At 42.7% G+C, this 20000-nt stretch overlaps 1 protein-coding gene across 1 annotated transcript in view; it reads left to right on the forward strand.

Annotated features, from left to right (window-relative positions):
* znf423 (zinc finger protein 423) overlaps window positions 1-20000 on the forward strand; it is a 167392-nt gene that overhangs the window by 84411 nt on the left and 62981 nt on the right. Inside the window, exons 14-18 of the mRNA XM_028585597.1 lie at window positions 569-1153; window positions 1276-1460; window positions 1954-2378; window positions 2750-2963; window positions 5496-5580. Of these exons, the coding sequence (XP_028441398.1) occupies window positions 569-1153; window positions 1276-1460; window positions 1954-2378; window positions 2750-2963; window positions 5496-5580 (1494 nt within the window). The remainder of the gene's footprint in view (window positions 1-568; window positions 1154-1275; window positions 1461-1953; window positions 2379-2749; window positions 2964-5495; window positions 5581-20000) is intronic.

Raw genomic sequence — 20000 nt, forward strand, 5'->3', positions numbered from 1 at the left:
CTCGCAAGCATGAACACATAACACCAGTCCTGGCCTCGCTACGTTGGCTCCCGGTCCATTTTAGAATACACTTTAAGATCTTATTGTTTGTTTTTAAATCACTGAATGGGTTGGCACCTCGCTACATCTTAGACCTCTTACAAGTTTACACCCCCTCACGGTCACTTAGGTCTACTGATCAATTTTGGCTGGTCGCTCCAAAAACCAGGTTAAAAAACAGGGGCGACCGCACTATTTCATCTGCAGCGCCTAGACTGTGGAATGAGCTACTTCCACAGGTCAAATTGGCCCCGAATCTTTTAAATCCCTTCTTAAAACTCACTTGTATTCCTTGGCTTTTAACCCAGCATGACAACTGTGTGGTCTTATGTTGTTTTATGTGTTCTATGTGTTTTTAATATGCGTTTCTATGTTGGTCAGCACTTTGTAAACCTTTTGTTTTTTAAATGTGCTATATAAATAAAATGGATTGGATTGGATTGAGTCGGTACAGTGTTTACTTGACAGCAGTCATGTCGGGTAGATCGGGCTTGAATCTGCAAATCTTGATCTGACTTCTGTCTCACAGGACTCAAGCCCCGGAAGTGCATCTTCTGCGGAGAGACGTTTGGATCAGAGGTGGAGCTCCAATGCCACATCACCACACACAGCAAGAAGTTTACGTGTCGCTTCTGCGGCAAAGCTTTCCAAGCCATGTCACTGCTGGAGAGACACCTGAGGGAGAAGCACTGCCTCTTTGATGGTGGCAACATTACCGGCAACGGAGGTGGTACGGGGAGCGGTGGCAGTCAAAACGGGACGCCCAACGGGCTGGCACAGTCCTCCAAGCGAGGAGGAGGAGGAGGAGGAGGAGGAGGAGGAGGAGGAGGCAGCGGTGGCAGTGGAGGTGCAGCAGGTGCTGAAAGGGCAACGGTGGCGGCCGCTGAACAGGCCGATCTGCAGAACATGTTGCTGAAGAGTGCCGCTGTGGGAGGAGCTGGCCAGGGAGGAGACACGGTCAACAGCCATGAGGCCAGCGGGGGGGAGGAGGAGCTGGACAATTCAGAGCCCATGTATGCCTGTGATATCTGCGGCGCGGCCTACACCATGGAGTCGCTTCTACAGAACCACCGGCTGCGTGACCACAACATCCGACCGGGAGAAGATGACGCTGGTAATCTTTGGTCAACTGCTTGTTTTGAAGGATTTTTTTTTTTTAAAGAAATTACATTTTACAGTTTATTACAGGATATAAATAATTTCTATGATGATGATAAAAGTAATTTCATACACCAGGTTCTCGAAAGAAGAAGGCGGACTTCATCAAGGGGAACCACAAATGCAACGTGTGCTCCAGAACATTCTTCTCGGAGAACGGGCTTCGTGAGCACGCTCAGACGCATCGCGGCCCTGCCAAACACTACATGTGTCCAATATGTGGCGAGCGTTTCCCCTCTCTGCTAACCCTCACTGAACACAAGGTACTTCCACTTTTCCTGGGTTCCAGCCTGTAAATTTGTGTGGCTATGTGCGTGGCTTTTGAGGTATCCACGCTTCAGCATGTCATTTGGATGTCTATATGGAGGCAACAAATGCAGTCAGGATACCCTCACAGGTATAACAACACAGCATCTGTGTGTAGACACACTTTTTTTGTTTGGTTTTTTTGCTTTTTCTCTTGTGTGACTTTGTTGTTGCTTTCTGTCTGTGTATCTGTCTTTTGATCCTGAAACTTCTTTGGATGCTCTGAAATTAGAATGTTAAATTGTCCTAAGAGAGGCAATTTGTGCTGTACCACACTACAGGAAAAATATTCCAAAAATGTATTGTGTAATGCAGCTACAGGCAGTTATTACAGCAGCAGTGTCTTTGTATGTCTTTGTTTATGCTTCCGTGCTTTCATAAAAGGTATCATTTCTCACTACTTTGTGCGTCATTGTGTTCATACTTTCCGTGTATATTCCCTCTCTGCAGGTGACCCACAGTAAGAGCCTGGACACAGGTACCTGTCGAATCTGTAAGATGCCCCTGCAGAGTGAGGAGGAGTTTATAGAGCATTGCCAGATGCACCCCGACCTCCGCAACTCCCTCACCGGCTTCCGCTGCGTGGTCTGCATGCAGACCGTCACCTCCACCCTGGAGCTGAAGATCCACGGCACCTTCCACATGCAGAAGCTCTCCACTGGTTCTGCACTTGGAGGCACTGGAGGAGGAGGAGGTGGGAATGGAGGAATAGGCGGAGGGAACGGTTCAGCCTCTTCATCCCCTAACGGGCAGCTGCAGCAGCACAAGTTGTATAAATGCGCCTTCTGCCTAAAAGAGTTCAAGAACAAAGGGGAGCTGGTGAAGCTGGATGTTAACGGTCTGCCTTATGGCCTCTGTGCCGGCTGCATGAGTAGGTGGGTAGCCAACTTATCAACCCTGTGGATACTGGCGTGTATTATAGACATACTTAAGTCAACAATACATACTGTAACTTAATCAGTTGTTAACCAACAGTAGCACATAGGTACACTACAAGAGAATTATAAAAATGATGAACATGATTAATTCCCTCTCACATATATAACACCCAATATTGCATACTTGGATACTTGGAAGCTTGGATTTGGGTGCATTGCTTGCTTGCTGCCCCTTGTCCAGTTACTGGAGCCGTAAAGGGCAGGAAGCTTGTGTTGAGCTGAGATGGGACAAGCCAAAGCTTTGTTTAGCGGAAGTTTTTTTGATCACTGAAATCATCTAAAACAAATCAAATGTCCAATCAAATCAGGGGTACGAACGGCCAGAGCCCCAACCAGGGAGGAGCTGCCACGCCTGGGGACACGCAGGGAGAGAAGGCCATGGCCGGGCTGAGGTGTCCGGAGTGTGGAGTGAAGTTTGAAAGCGTGGAGGACTTAGAGAGTCACGTCCAGACAGATCACCCTGAGGTCAGCCCTGAAACCAGTGCGGCAGGAAAGAAGGCTGAGGCTTCACCTGCACCCAAGGTGAGACAGGATAGGCTGAGATGAGACTTTTGTGCAAATTGTTGATGAAACTTTCTTCTTAAACCAGGTCTTTGCCTTTCACTAACGTGAGGAGGGAGTTTGTTAATGTGAACAGATCTAAGAAAAAGAAAAACTTAAAATTAAAAAGTATCTACTCAAATACTGAAAACTACAATCAGATTTACATCTTACATGTTAATATCTCTGTTGTGCTCCTCAAAAGCAACAAGGACCACACCATCAACCAGATACGTCATAACAATTTATGAATGAAAGATGATTGGTGTGTGAGGCGTAAAGCCGCTTGTAGTTATTCGTTTGCCGACTGCGTTATGGGTAAGCTTTGGTAGGGAATCCACCGTAGCACCCAGGCACGACAGTCTCCTTAAAACATTACACAATGCAATTGTGGGCAGTACTGTATTTGAAATAACAAAAAAATATCAAAAATGGCATTTAACAGAGGGAAACATTTTCAGGAGTGAAGGAGACTCCACAATCCTGCTGAACTGTATGTTTGCGTGAGTCGTGTGTGGGAAGTGTTGGTGCGTGCTGCTGCTTTTGTGTCTGTAGCTTGCATACATGTGCCTGTGTGTATGTCGGTGTGTGTCAGCTGAGCCCCACTGGGTCCTGCGGCTGGGGCGTGCTGAGGCATTGTGGGAGCTGTTCGCTCTACTTGATATTGACAGTCAGGCTCCCCGGGACTTGCCGCGTGTCTATGTGTGTGAGAGTGTGTGCTTGCAACTGTGTGTGTGTGTTAGAAGCAGTTCCCAGGGACCCTCTGTCTTACCTGCACCTTTGTTTCTGCTTAGTCTAACAGCACAAAGCAGACAAAATAGGATTTGTGTGTGTGTGTGTGTGTGTGTGTGTGTGTGTGTGTGTGTGTGTGTGTGTGTGTGTGTGTGTGTGTGTGTGTGTGTGTGTGTGTGTGTGTGTGTGTGTGTGTGTGTGTCTGTGTGTGTGTGTGTGTGTGTGTGTGTGTGTGTGTGGACCACAGGCTGAAGCAGCAGAGAGATAGTGGAAGTGGGGCCTTTGTGTATTTTGTATGTGTTTGTGCATGAGTGATTGCTGTGTGCTATGAATGGATAAGCAGAGCCTCTGCTTCTCTCTCTCTCTCTTTGTTTCTGTGTCTCTCACCCTTGTTTCTCTGTCTCTTTCTGGATCTCTTTCTTTCTCTCGTGTCCTCTTTTCTTTGACACTCCTTCCCTCTGTTTCTGTTTTATTGCTTCTTCCCTTAATCTTTCTCCTGTTCACTCCCTCCCTTATTAATTTCTGTCTCTTCCACTGCAGAGGTCTTACGTGTGTGTGTGTGCGTGTGCGTGTGCGTGCGCGTGCGTGTGTGCGTGCAAGCGATCAAGCGTGCGATCGTGCGTGCGTATACTTTGTCTTCCTTTCACAAAATCTCCAAAGACTTGGACTTTCATTGACTACGTTTACAAGCAGCCAATAACCCGTTCAAAACCGGAATATTAGCAATAACCCGGTCGCGTACGGCCATGTAAACACCGGCAAAAACACGAATATGCTCATATTCCTGTTTTTAAAAACCCGAAAATGATACCTGGGTTACCCCTTTTCTAACCCGAAATTTTGGTCATGTAAACGCGTATCTGCATATCCCCATCAAAAGGAACATTGATTTGTGTTCTGCGCATGTTCTATTCGCGAGGAATCTTGGTCTTTTGAGTAGAGAAACTTCTTGTATGCACCAGAAAACCTGCGCGCAGTATACCGGAAGTAAACAAGAAGTAGAGGTAAACACTATGGGTAAACATGGCGAGACGAACCAATTTCTTTATTAGTGTGGTGAAAACCATGAATATGTCTTTTGTTGATGGCAGAAAGTACCGAGATAGTGAGATTTATAAGAAGGTCACCGAAAAGTTACGCAAAGCAGGGTTTGTCCGTACGTCCAGACGCTAACCGTGCGTCGCCGTTTACATCGGGATATTGCCAATTGATTACAAACTCCACGTATACAGGAGTAACTCTCTCTCTGCTCACGCATGTAAGCAGGTTATTCCGACTGTTTCAGAAACCCGAACAGTGACCTTAACCCGACCATAACCCCAAAATTGACAGCTTGTAAACGTAGTCATTGTTGCTTGATTAGTGTGAGACTTTGTGGGGACAAAATGTCTTTTAATTGTTTTGTTTTTTTAAAGATTTTCTTATCCTTGACTTTTTTACTAGCCATCACTACAAAATGTTTGTATACCCTTTTCAATCTTGAGCCATTCTTGAGAGGGTTTATTTTCTCTCTATTTATAGCTAAATTATTTCTATGACTACACTATGATTAAATACAATGTGCCGATCAACAAAATAAATCACAAAGAGCTTTCCATTTGTCTATAAAACTTTTTTCCCCCACAAAATATCATACTTCTTTCAAACTCAATCTTCTATTAAACTTAATATATTGGTGTATTTTAGATACTGAAATGTGATGTTATTTTTCTGTGTTTTTTTAACTTTTATTTTACATGAAAGAAAATATTCCTCTGTGTTTCTGTTATCTTTATCTTCCAGAAAAAGACCTACCAGTGTATTAAATGCCAAATGACGTTTGAGACGGAAAGGGAGATTCAGATTCATGTCGCTAATCACATGATCGGTGAGTGAGGCGCAGCTCTTCCACTCTGTGTTATACTCTTCTGTGTGTGTGTGTGTGTGTGTGTGTGTGTGTGTGTGTGTGTGTGTGTGTGTGTGTGTGTGTGTGTGTGTGTGTGTGTGTGTGTGTGTGTGTGTGTGTGTGTGTGTGTGTGTGTGTGTGTGTGTGTGTGTGTGTGTGTGTGTGTGTGTGTGTGTGTGTGTGTGTCTCTCAAATGTTGATATTGCATTTCGGGTACTGTGACTGTCTCCTTGTTTTTTTTTTTTTTCTTTTTCTATTGGTTTAACACCACAACCATTGCAATTGTGTTCTCCCCTCACACGTTTAATATAAACGCTAGCACATACAGCAGCTAGCCAGAGCAACACACACACACACACACACACACACACACACACACACACACACACACACACACACACACACACACACATACAGAGGTGGGAGACCGACAGGTGAAATGAAGAGCTCTTTTTGACTTGTGACCTGCCTGGACCAGCTGCTGTGCAATTTACCACTTGGCTACACCTCTGAGGGTTGGATTACTTGACTTAGAAACCACTCAACGTTACCGATAAAACTTGATACACTCAGTGTAAAAGTAGGGACATCTTTCAGGAGCCACAGTGACAAGTTTCAGATATTCACTCCTAACGTTAAACACCTGGCTATTCACCACTCAGTGGGAGTGTTTTATAGCTTGGCCTGGAAGAAGTCCAAATGCCACATAGCATGTGATGCTCTGATGCTGCTGCAGGTGTGGGGAGTTAACACTGAGGAGAGTCAAAGTTACCCATGGTTCTATATACTGTATCATTTTAGTAGATAAAACCGTGTAACATGTAGCACTGTTGTATTTTGGCTATCACCATTGTACTGGATTTTAAGGAGTGAGGTTGTAAGAGTATATAGACACATTTTGTATAACTTTACATTTTTACAAAAGTATTAGCCGCTCAAAGTTAAATTCAGTATTTGTATTTGTGCTCAAAGGCTATAGAAGTGTAATGCTTCATCATTTTGGTCCCATTATCGGGCTCAGAAAAGGTGTTACAAACTTGTTTGTGAGTTCAGTTATTATAGGTGGAGCATGTTTAACTAGAAAGTTCTGTTTAACTAACAACTACCTCTGTAGTTTAAAGTGTTCTTTTATAAGCTTCCCCTGTGGCAGTGTTTTCACTTCGCTGCTATTTGCTGCCTTAGCATCTCTGTCGTCATGGAGATTAACGAGGTGGACCTGCGAGTTGTTCTGAGCAACAAACGTGTGTGTGTGTGTGTGTGTGTGTGTGAATGCTGACATCGCTCTGAGTCATCTAGTAATGTCTGGAGATGTTAGAGATGAGAGAGTTGAAACAGAAGTACAGCTGGAGTAACTTTTACTTCTTTTCCCCATGGAACACACACACACACACACACACACACACACACACACAGTCATACATTCTGTCTCACACACACTATCACAGATGCACAAAAGCACGGACACACTCTCCTACACATGCACACATAAAGGAACACACACTAAGTGGGGCTGGGCGATATGGAGAAAATCAAAGTGGGTAGAGGCAAATAATAGAACAGCTTGAACAGTCTGGTAAGTTCACAAAGTATTCAGTCTGTGAAACCAGGAAAAGACAACAATTACATATTACATATTACAAAATCTCAGGCAAAATCCAGTCCGATATATGAATATATGGCCCAGTCCTAAATCTGAGTATAGTTTCTACCTTTTTTTACCCTTCTTTTGTCTTTTACCTAACCTCTTCACTGCATTACTGAAGCAACTCCCATTTCATTATTTCCGTTTTTGTCATCCTTTTGTCTTCTGGTCCTTCTTTGCTTATGTCTTTTCCTCCTTTTTCCTGGATCCCCTACACACACACACACACACACACACACACACACACACACACACACACACACACACACACACACACACACACACACACACACACACACACACACACACACACACACACACACACACACACACACACACACAAATATGCCGCGTGGTGGCACGTTTGGGTTAATTAACATGCTAATTGTGTGAAAACCTAGCACAGATTAATTATGAAATCGATGCGGATTATTTCCAAGAGCTTGCCCAGTTCCTATTATTACATTTCCTACAACCCTACCCACCCCCATCCTACGAAAAAGCAGATACTAAAAAGAAAGAACTTTGCTATATCTTTTTGGTGGTGCCAAAACTACGAGATCAAAAATAAGATGGTCATTTCTCTGTCATCTTTCATTTTCTCGCCTTCACTGTAGGTCTTTCATTTTCTTGAGCTCTGTTCTCTCCTCGCTTTAACATATAATCAGGTGACAAGTGCACACGAATAATAGCTCAGACGTTTAATTCTTCCGTTAAGCAGTATTCCATTTTTCTATTGATTAACTCAAATGCAATTGTTGTCAACTGGTAGACAACATTTGGATATAGTGTATCTGGCTACAAGACAAGTTCCTAACAACAGAGGCACAATATGTGATGGTTTGAAAGTGTTACCTCGTCAAATTCTTCTCTTCTTCTCATTCAGTTCTCTTCCTCACCTTAATCCTCTTTTTTTCATTTATGACAACCCCCATTGTCACCTTTGGGGAGGTGTCACTGCCTGTCTACTAGTCTCATCAGGACACACATGCATGTTTTATCATCAGCTCTCACATTCTATAACTCTACCACTGGCAGGTGTGCTTGTGTCACTTGTGATATTCTCACATGGTTCAGTGAAACACCCTAAGGCATGAGACTGCCTGTCTGCCTGTTTGTGTGCCGCTGAAAAATATGCGCGAAGAGGAACATCTAAAATAACATTAAATGTGAAGCAGTCTGCCTCCCAGTCAGTGACCACGACGCGTTTCGACTGGTTGAGGGAGCAGAGAGGAGGGAGTTTAGCTTATCGAGGCCAGTATTGTGACTGTCACATTGCTCCATGGGTAATACATGGTGCACCCTACGGTCCTGTTAATTACGCTGTCAGGAAGAGACAGAGAGACAACATTCAAGCAGATAAAGGAAGAGATGGTCAAAGTGAGAAGTCTAGAGAGGAATCCATAGCGCTGAGGAGGAATCCTCACAAGTATCACTGGTCCACAGTTAGGTGAAGTTAGTTTTTACCAAAACATATTTACTAATTGCCTTTTAATTTGTTTCAAAGACAGGAGTATTACACTTACGTGTCACCAAATAAAAATAAAAGCCTGATGATGTATTCAAACAATTATTTCTAACCTGGAAAACCCAGGAAACAAATAATGATGCCAGTGGCTTTCAGGAAACACTTATTCTGGTCAAGTGTTGGTGCAAATATTGGTCAATAAAGAAGGAGCACATTATTATGGTTGAAGAGAGGAAGTTGCTCATTAGGTGACAGAAAATATATAAATAACAAATCATATCGTCTGCCATTTTGAACATCTAGTGTGAAAATAACATAGCAATTTGCTTTTCATGATGTAGAACTGAAAGTCTGCACCACACACATGCTTAAGACTTTACATTTAAAGAAGAGACCCTGAAAATGCCACTGGTTCTCAGCCCAGTTTCGGCTTTACTGTGATGGTAAAGTCACAGCCGGTGTGTTTTCCCGCTAGCCCTGGCTCTAACACAACGCACAATTTAATTAAAGCACCATGTGGTCAATGCTCTGCTCTAGAGGCAGAGACATGGAGAGAGGAAGAGACTGAGGAAAGGGAGACAAGATGGGAGGGAAAGAGAAATTATGCAAAAGGTTAAAGGGGCACAAAGAAATTAACAGTTGAGTAGTGTCCCTCTTGGCTTGTTCACCATTTTGGCAGATTCTGAATCTATTATAGGGCTTTACAAGGTGTTGTCATGTAAAGGCAGGCATCACTCCGCTGTAGGCGGTCTGTACTATGTGCACTTGTGTGTAAAGCGTTGTGCTTGTGGTCAGTTAATGATGATGTATGTGAAGCAAAGTAGCAACTGCAACTAGCTAGCTTATATGGATAGCTCTCCAGTGTTGATTCTTTTTTTCTGGCTTGCAGCTTCAGCCAGTACACATGTCACATTTCGATGTGATGGTTAAACTGAAAACAATGAGAGAAGCTCCTAACAGGTGTGCAGCTGTTTTGTCTTAAAGCCCCAAATGTACACATAAATATCACCTAGTCACCAGGATTAGGGTTACAGGATTTACCCCTGAAATACCCAGAATTCACCAAACTGTGACATCAACATCCCTAGCACTATAGAAATACAAACTCATATTAAGTGATTGCTTGGGTTGGGTACCAAACTCTGTACTTTTTTCAGTACTACCGAGTACCGATTCACGTTAAATCAAACGGTGGCAAATTTCGGTTGCTGAGAGCGCGTAAGCGCGAGCATATCTGTTCTTCCTGCGTGTTGTCAGAGAGCGGGGATCCGAGACACATGGTTATACTTTTTAAAACTCCACGCAGACACCGTTTGGTGCAATATTCTGTAATATAATGGCGAGCCGAAAGCAGTCACGGTGCAGTTACAAAGGCAGGCACAACAGGGTTCTCTATGCCCTGGTGACTGACTGACAAGCTGGGGGTTGTTGGGCAAGGCAACTTTATTTCTACAGCACATTTCAGCAACACGCAATTCAAAGTAGTTTTCATAAAACATTAAAGAGCAGCTAATAAAATTATGTAAAAATACAAGAATAAAAGTTCCAGTGCATGGCAGAACCACATTGTTTTTGAACACTCAATAATGCTAGTACACTGGTAGTGCCCACACTTGGTAAAACACACACACACACACACACACACACACACACACACACACACACACACAAAGCCTAAGTCCATCTCCCACACACTGAGGAGAGATAGAGAGAGAAATAAGGTTATCAATTTTTGCCTTGGGTACCAGCTTGCCATTTGAGAATTGTTTGGTGCTTTTGTGTGTGAGACAAAGGGTGAGTGCAATACATATCCTGTATGTGCCTTTAAATACAGTTTAATATGTACAAATTTCATTAAGAAATCCAGAAAAAATAACTTTAATAACTAAGCATTTTATCAGTTATACATGTATAACTACCATTTTTTACCATTATCAGTGAATAGTTAGCAGTCAGTCTCTCCTCTACTCCACTGTGTGTGTGTGTGTGTGTGTGTGTGTGTGTGTGTGTGTGTGTGTGGGTGGGTGGGGGTGTATATAATTACAGAGCTGTGTGTATTCGGTTTTTCTAGGCCTCGACACTGCTGAGCAGGTGGGAATGGGGAGGGAGAGCTTGAAGAAGTAGAGATGAGTAGAGAATGTAGAAAGTATTTATTTGTGTTTTTGGCTGGGCACACTGGGGTGGGTGGGGGGACTTCATGGGAGGAGGAGATGCGAGGGGGGTTAGTGCAGAGATGAGACGACAGTAAAAAAAAAAAAGAAAGAGGCAGAGCGGAGGGTGGTGGAGGGCGGCACTTAAAAAGAGGGATGACTGTAAACTTCAGGGTTTTTATCTGCCCTGTCTGTGTATCTGTGGCCCAATTAAATCACCTGTACCATCCAAATGTATATATTTAGTTTTTTCTTTTTTTTTGCTCTGTATCATCCTCACCTAGACTTGGCATGATCATATAGGAATGCAGTAGTTCCCTATTTTATAATGTGCGGTTTAGTTTTTTAGCATGCCTCCTTTGTTTTTTTCTTTGTAACATTTCTGCCCCCTCCTCTCATTGTATGTATATGTGTAGTTGTTTGTGTGTGTATGTGTGCATTTCTCCTTGGACCACACCGCAGCGATTTTTGGCAGGCTTTATTGTTTTCTGCTGTGCAGCTGCACATCATGAAGAACTTTCTTCCCTGTGTGATAATGTGAAGTAAAGACTTGGTGTGCAACTAAACGTGTGTGTGTGTGTGTGTGTGTGTGTGTGTGTGTGTGTGTGTGTGTGTGTGTGTGTACTCCTACCTGTCCCTGTTGTGATGTTGAATGTAGATCAGGTTAATCACTTGCAGTCATGTAACGGCACAAAGAAAGCAGGTAAACTATGACATCCAGCTTTGTGGTTTTAAAGCAAACCACAAATATAAACACTAATTTGTTATACACCTTTTAAATTATACCAATGCAAGATGATAAAGAAATCCTGACTGGGACCTACTTAATTACTTAAGGGGTGACCAATGAGAATGTGCTCACTTTGCAAAGGTGTCCTGCTTCTGAAAGTGTACACTCAAAATTGAGTCTTTGTGAGGACCACACACACACACACACACACACACACACACACACACACACACACACACACACACCCCTAAATAAGGTCCTTGACAGCATGTTCTGAGTGTTGCATGCAGCCACTAATGCTTTACTAATCACCTTAGTCTAGATTTCACAGCATGAGACCTCACTTCTCAAACACATGTAGACACACACACACACACACACACACACACTTGCTCACTTTCTGTCTCTCTCTCACACACACACACACACACACACAACCAAACATGCTTAATATGTGTGTCTTCACCAAACGCGTGCTGCGTGTGCGCACAAAGAGCCACACACAGCATGCTATCTTCCCATTAGCATACTGACTGTAGCCCTTACTTTGATCTGACACTATACACCATCTCTCTCTCTCTCTCTCTCTCTCTCTCTCTCTTTATTTAATACTTTTGGTTACATGTCCTGCCCCAACCATCAATTCCCTTTCCTCTTTCACAAACTCCCCTTCCTCTTTTTGTTTATGTCCTTTCTGTCCATCACTAAGAAGTCGGCTTTACGTCTTAATTATACGTCCGCGTCAAGGTGTCACCGTAGTTATGCCGTAGCTGCTGAGAGTGTGGGAAGTATTCTACAGTTTTAGGCCATAGCAGCACCACAGAACTAAACAGCAATGTTATGTCATTCAAGAAATAGGTTTATATTTTCTGACTTTCACTTTGTGACGTGGCATTAATTAAAGGTTGCAAAGAGAGGCTTTTTTACTAGCTCTTGTCAGATACAATTGTCTGCGATACAACGGAGGAGAAATGGCTCTTCTCCAAACCCGTTCATGTTGTGTTCACTATCAAGTTATAAATCAACTTGTTGCCACCCCCACTCACACCACGTTCACACTACGTATTACTAACCCTGCCCATTCTCTCCTCCGCTCTCCCCCCCACCTGCCTATTGGATGGCCCGTAGAAGAGCCCACCTGTCGGCCAGGTTTGTCCCCTTTCTGTCTCCTTAGCTCGCACTATGAGCAAGGCAGCATTGTGCTGTCTCACTGCCTGCCCATCAGCATTTCATTCTCCAGATTTTTTTTAAATATCTATGTATGTATGTATGTATGTATATGTATATATATATATATATATATATATATATATATATATATATATATATATAGATTACTATTCAGTATGTATTAGCTTTCATTCTTTTATTATTGAACACAAGATATTGGCTAATCCCATATTGTCAGCAACTATGTGCAAAAGCCACATTGCATGATGTGGAGGAACTTGGAAACAGCTTAAGTCACGCTAAAAGTCACGCAATTTTCCCAGAAATCAATGTGCATAACAAAAACACTATAAACTGTATTCAACTGTTTCCCTTGGGGATGATTTTGAATTTGACACGTTTAAGGCGAATCTTTGCACAACTACCCCTCACCTCACCTCCTCATTCACCCCAATCCCTGCTGCTAGCTGCATGCTTCATTGTCCTTCCCACCACTTCACACACACACACACGCACACACACACGCGCACACACGCACACACACGCACACACACAGATGCCTTGGAGGTATCGAGTGGCCACTCACCTGGATCTAAGTGCTCCCCATGGAGTGTTGCGGCTAATGATGTGTCCTCAGCATGAGCTTTACTTACCTATTTACATCAATGCACTCTAATAGTGTTAGGTAGCCTTCCCTATTCACATTCATACTTTTTAAACTGTGTTCTTGTTGACTAGAATACATGCACACGGCCAGGGTCGGTATCAGTTCACTCTGAATATACCCTTTTGAAAATGCTGGAGCTGATATCTTTTTTTTTTTTTCTTCCATCACGAGCACGTTCACTTTTCAGTTTCACCTTAGCAGACCAAAAACTGTGTGGAGTAAAGCATTAAATCAACTCAGTTCACTTTAATTCTGTTCCTTGAGGTTGCACCGATCTGCCAGTTCAGAACAGTCATCCTGCATTCAGCCCGTCTATTAGCCTGCAGTCAAATCTGTGATGCGCTTGACTAGTAATGTCGGTCTGCTGTCTAAACAGCCGCCCCAAGGGCTGCTGTGTGTCTGTGCACACATCTTTCTGTGCTTCCTAGTGCCCCTCCACTCACACACACACACACACACCCACCCACCCACACACCTATCTTTATGTATGTGCATGTGGTAGTACGCAGGGTCTGGTGTGGTTACTTTGTGTCACTGAAGACTTAATGAGGCGAATAAGAAGCTTTTAGAGTCAATGGAGGTGGATAATGTGGTTGAGGGTTCACTCGTGTGTGTGTGTGTGTGTGTGTGTGTGTGTGTGTGTGTGTGTGTGTGTGTGTGTGTGTTTGCCTGTGCGTGCATGTGTGAGTCCTTGCCACCGGCTAGCAACATTGTTGTTCTCTTCTGCCCTGCTGCACCTGATATAATAAGCTACAGACTACTCTACAATCTGTGTTGTTGGTTCGTGACTATGTCTCTACTAATGCTCCAGACTGAAGAAAGCGCTTCACTTATTTTTCCTGGGGCTTACCGGTCATACCGGAAACTGATTTCAGAGTGTAGCATTTCACAAATATGAGCGTGAACAGGAGAATTTCAATATTTCCCTGAACCGAAAGTATGTTGCAGTCGACGGCTTGTCAAACTGTCCCAGGCACAAGTGTCCTTTCTGAAAGAGTTTTTAGCTCCACAGACGATGGCATCTCCTCAGAGGAGTGTGCTTAACTCTCAACACATTAATCAGTTGGAGTTCCCATAAGGACAATCAGAAGTAGTAAAAGCTGTTTACACACCCTTCACTCACCCAGCACCTCCCATCAAACACATTGGTACTGACGCTACTAATACTACTACTGCCAGTGTCTGTAATGTTACTATTACTGGTTATGCCATACTTATATTTAGCTTTATTGGCATGACATGGGAAGACATACTGTATGTGTAACCTGTATGTGAGCAACGAAAAATAAAACAATGGTCATTTTAATATAAGCTGGTGCTGTAAGAAAAATAATTATCATAGCAGACAATTTAGTAAAGAATTGAAAGAAAATGTATTACATTATTTTTTTTAATAATGCGTAGTACGTACAGTAAGCCTGTTATGTGTTACAAAATCAAATTAGATAATAAAGCAGACAAACTATCTCTATTTGAGTGACCAAGTACTGAATCAAATGCAGTCACTATAAAGCAAGTTATTCTCACCATTTCAGTCTAGCATACCTGACATTAATACTGCTACTTTATGGAAAAGTTTACATTTAATCTTCCACATTATTCCCAATCGAGTGTTTGTTTATTTGGCATTTCGACGTCCTCTCCTGAGTCACTTATTGGTTCATGTTGTCCTGTAAAAACCTTCAGTTAGTTCAGTGTAATGTTTAGATAATGGGAGTGAGGAAAAAAAGGATTCAAAAGCAGATCTGTAAACATTGTGACTGTGCAGAGTACTGAGCAGGATGTTGGTCTGCACTGTGATGGTATGAACATAGGAACAGATGACAGCACATCCCCCTCCTCCTGTCTTCCATCCCTCCCTCCATCCTTCCCTACGTCCCTCCCCTCCTCCCATCCTCCATCCCTCCCTCCCTCGCCACCTGGAGCCAGCGAGCCGTGACACCAGGGGGAGGGAGGGAGTGATGATGAAGGGACAAGGGATTAGAGAGAGAGAGAGAGAGGGAGAGAGAGCGAGAGAGGGAGAGAGAGAGAGAGAGAGAGAGAGAGAGAGAGAGAGAGAGAGAGAGAGAGAGAGAGAGAGAGAGAGAGAGGATGGGAAGATGAAAGATGAGAGGGGGCATATATAGGCATATGTAAATAAAAGAAGATACAAAAATCTTTAATGAAATAGATTTATCTCAATTGAATCATTCCCCCCCATAGTCTTATCAGTAAAGTAGCAAATCTAGTAATTTAAAAAAAGTAAAATGACAACAGCGCTTTACATTTGCGGCACGATCTCCATGCCTTCAATAATTTCCAAAGAATAAAAGATTATTTTTCTGAATATTGTAATCATTTTTAAATACTTCACCTTAAATCATTCAGGGAATTTGACTATATGGGATCTTATTTCAGCATCACTCTGCTTCACATTTACACATTTACATACCCATTATCCTAACTAGAACCTCTCCAGTATAACCTTAGTCTTCTCTTTAGTGACTAGTGTTTTAATGCAAAAAATTGCACTGTACGTCATCAGAAGTGAGAATGGAAATCAAGTTTAAATCCGTTTAGTGCGTGCATTTCTGACCTCCAAGCGGGAAGAACAAAACATTACGCACACAATCTGTGGTTGCAGGTAATCTGTGTAGAAGGGTTAGATTTTTTAGGGGTCGCTTTATCTGTGTTACATTCTCATAAAACAAATCATTTATTAGCAGAGTCCATTTTCTCACCATGTATTGTTCATTCCTTAACATTTTCACTCCTTCTCTGTCATCCTTTTTTCTATATATTTCTCTAACCTCCTCTGACACCCCTAAAAGAAAGCAGTCCCTATCATAACCTGCCATTGTCTTTTTTTTTTTTTTTTTTTTTTTTTTTTTATCGACTGTGCATGAATACACAGACGAAATTGTTAGTGTTTGTGTGTGTGTTTTGTAGGCTAGGAGCATGGTGGTCCCCTGGAGAGCTCATTTTGTCGTCTTCTCGCTTGATTTACCTTCTTCTTCTTCTGCTGTTTATTACCAGTCATTACAAGCTGTTTGGAAACCTAATAGGACACACTGACAAATAGACTGGGAGAGACCCAACCAGGATAGGCATCAGAACACAGAATGTGTGTGTGTGTGTGTGTGTGTGTGTGTGTGTGTGTGTGTGTGTGTGTGTGTGTGTGTGTGTGTGTGTGTGTGTGTGTGTGTGTGTGTGTGTGTGTGTGTGTGTGTGTGTGTGTGTGTGTGTGTGTGTGTGTTAGAGAGAGCATTTGTGTGTCATGTTCATGTTTGCCTGTGAGAATATTTGTACATGCAACATCAGCTATCTTAACTCCTGTATAGAAGTTGTCTGCTTTGTGTGAGTGATGTCTTTATTAGCCATCTCTCTCTGTGTGTGTGTGTGTGTGTGTGTGTGTGTGTGTGTGTGTGTGTGTGTGTGTGTGTGTGTGTGTGTGTGTGTGTGTGTGTGTGTATTTGAGTGGGTGGCCAAAGATAGAAGGCTATATACCATACTGTACCTGAAACCCCCCTTTGCATTCCCCTCTTCTCTCTCTCTCTCTCTCTCTCTCTCTCTCTCTCTCTCTCTCTCTCTCTCTCTCTCTCTCTCTCTCTCTCTCTCTCTCTCAACCCGTCCAGGTGTGGCTGCACCAGCTGCTAAAGAGAACAGGACAATTACACACACAGACAGACACACACACACACACACACACGCACACACTCACACACTAATATACACACAGGCTTCCTCTCTATCTCTGCTGGCTAATTGTCACAAGACAAACAAGGCGCTTTGCCTTTATGCGCTTCATAAACAGGGGCCAAGCAACAATTAACTCCCTGCTTAATTCACTAACTATTCTGAATTCATTTTCTCCTGTGACAGGCACATCTGTCACAGCTGGTAGCGAGTGAGAGTCTGTGTGTGGGAGAGAGTTTGGGCCTGTATAGTAATGCAATCAGGTTGTGACTTTGAACAGGATATGTAACTACTGTATGCATGTATGATATGTATGAAGTGCGGCAGGTTAAAACCGTGTGTGTGTGTGTGTGTGTGTGTGTGTGTGTGTGTGTGTGTGTGTGTGTGTGTGTGTGTGTGAGATTCCTGTGTGTGTCCATGCTTACGTGTTATGGTTATGTTTGCTTCTGTATTTGTGTGTATGAGCATGCTGTAACCTTTTCAAAGCATCATGATGTAATGCAGCAGGGTAGGTTGACCGGAATCTTTATTTAAAAGAGAGCATGAAATGAAGATAGGAGAAGCAAGACAGGACAGCTTAGACATTGGTCATTGTTCAGAATATTGAAATAAGTCATATCCAAAACAAAATCTGAAAAAGAAACTACAGATTGCCTGACTGTCTGTTCTCTGTCAGAGATGAGAAGCAGCCGCAGATCCTGACCCACATCTTGTAGAATCAGGCCTCAACCTTGAATCTCTTATTCTTACACTTGTTTACATTTATCTATTCCATCAAGGCCAATGGTGCATTCAAGTGCTCCTCGGATGGTCGCTTTTCCCAAGTTGGGAAATAGTTTTTCCGACTTCTGTGTGTTCAGGAGCTTTAAGCAACAACATGAACGCTAAAAGAACATGTGTTTTAACAACACAGTAATAGATCTTTCCAGTATTTGCGTGCCAATGAAGAACAAAGGAAACGGATCAGGTGAGCCATGAAACCCATTTTTCTGATTATTCTGAAAATGAAAAATAATGCTGTGTATTCACCCCGTGATTCGGATCCGCCTTGAAATGTAATCGGTAATGCAACCTATGAATTACCAGGTTGGATTGGTGCTACAGTTAGGTGAGGAAATGTTTTTAATGAACTTAAATATTTCAGTATTCGTCCTCTGCTAGTAAAAGTTTTGGGACTAGTATGAAATGGATTTTATTTTGTTTTGCTCTCATTGAGTTCTGTCCATGTATGTGTATGTATTTTATGTATGTGAATACATAAACAGAGCGGACCAAACATAAAACAGTGTAAAGTCTATTAAAATGTATGCAGTATGAAATAATATAGCCATTATAAAAAGTAACACTGCTATTCTGTATATGGAATAGGAGGAATAATCTGAAACAGAAGAAAGCAGATTTGTGAGTGTGACATAATGGGATAGAGGGGAACCTAATGGAGTGAAGAAGGGACAGACACACAAACGCCAGTAAAAAAGCAATACTGTACTTCATTCTATTGCCTAGAATGACACTATAGTAAGTGAGAAATGGAGACTTCCAGAAAACGAGCTGTTGACAGAAATAGTGGCGATTACAGATCAATTGAGTAGATTCATACTGACGGAAAGCAGTAGGAGGGGAAACAGACCGATGCAGGGAAAGAATGTGCAGAGGACATGGAGGGAAGAGGCGAAGGGAGAAAGAGACAACTGAATGCAGATCAATAGAGTGAAATGAAGTGAGAGTGTGGGTGTGGATGGCTGGATCAGGTTGAATAAAGCCAGAGAGTGAGAGATGGAAGGAGAGTGTGTCGAGAGAGAGAGAGAGAGAGAGAGAGAGAGAGAGAGAGAGAGAGAGAGAGAGAGAGAGAGAGAGAGAGAGAGAGAGAGAGGGATGAGAGTGATTTCTAGCAGATTTTGGCTCACGCTCAGTCCTCTTGCCGAGCAGCTGGACTTCATTAGTGGCTGGTGTTAATTACTGGGACTGTACACACACGCGTGCAGATAAGCGCGCTCACAGAGGCACGTGAAACACACACTGATAGATGCACACACGTACGCGCACACTCACACAGCCTGTGATTCAGGGTCACCTTGCTAGCCTTGTTTGAACCAGCAGAGAGAGAGGGAGATGGTGCCAGACAGACAGACAGACAGAAAAACAGTCCGCTGTGGGAGTTTTATATGTTGGTGTATGTTTATATGCAGCTGGTAGATGGACAGGTGACACTGGTTTACTCAGTCAATGGTTGAACACAACAAGATGGGTGTAGCTACTAGGGCTGCACGATATGGGGAAAATGTGAAATTGAGATTATTTTTGACTGATGTTGCGATATGATTCACGATATTGGAGGGAAAGATCAATGTTTTGGATCATCATTTTCATTGAAACACAAATACAAATGTACTGTAGTCATATAGTGAATCTCTCTGCAGCCCCACAATACTTCATTCAGAATGGTTAGACACATATTTTGCCTTTAAAAAATATTGCCTCCCTCCTTGCGATTTGGATATTGCAGTAGTTTGTAATTAAGTGTTTGTCTTTCGATGTACTTTTTAGCCTAAATTACTGATTTGTACGTGTGTTTTATTTTTATTTTACAGTGTACAGCACTTTGGTCAGTGCGAGCTGTTTTTAAATGTGCTATAGAAATAAACTTTACTTACTTACTTACTTACTAGTCTATATTGCAATTTCAATAAAATTGCGATTTATTGTGGATCCCTAGTAGCTACAGAGAGCAGGAGAGAGCCAGAAATACGGTGATAAAAGAGTAGATGATTATAGAGAATATAGTGATGAAGGTGGTTGCCCTTTTGAGTGCAAAACCCTGGTCCGACGTAGTGAGAACCATGACTTTGTTCTGAAGGACTGCAGTGGTGGTCACTGAGTACATTTACTCAAGTACTGTA

This window comes from Perca flavescens, chromosome 8 (genome assembly GCF_004354835.1).
Source record: "Perca flavescens isolate YP-PL-M2 chromosome 8, PFLA_1.0, whole genome shotgun sequence".
Taxonomy (NCBI): Eukaryota; Metazoa; Chordata; class Actinopteri; order Perciformes; family Percidae; genus Perca; species Perca flavescens.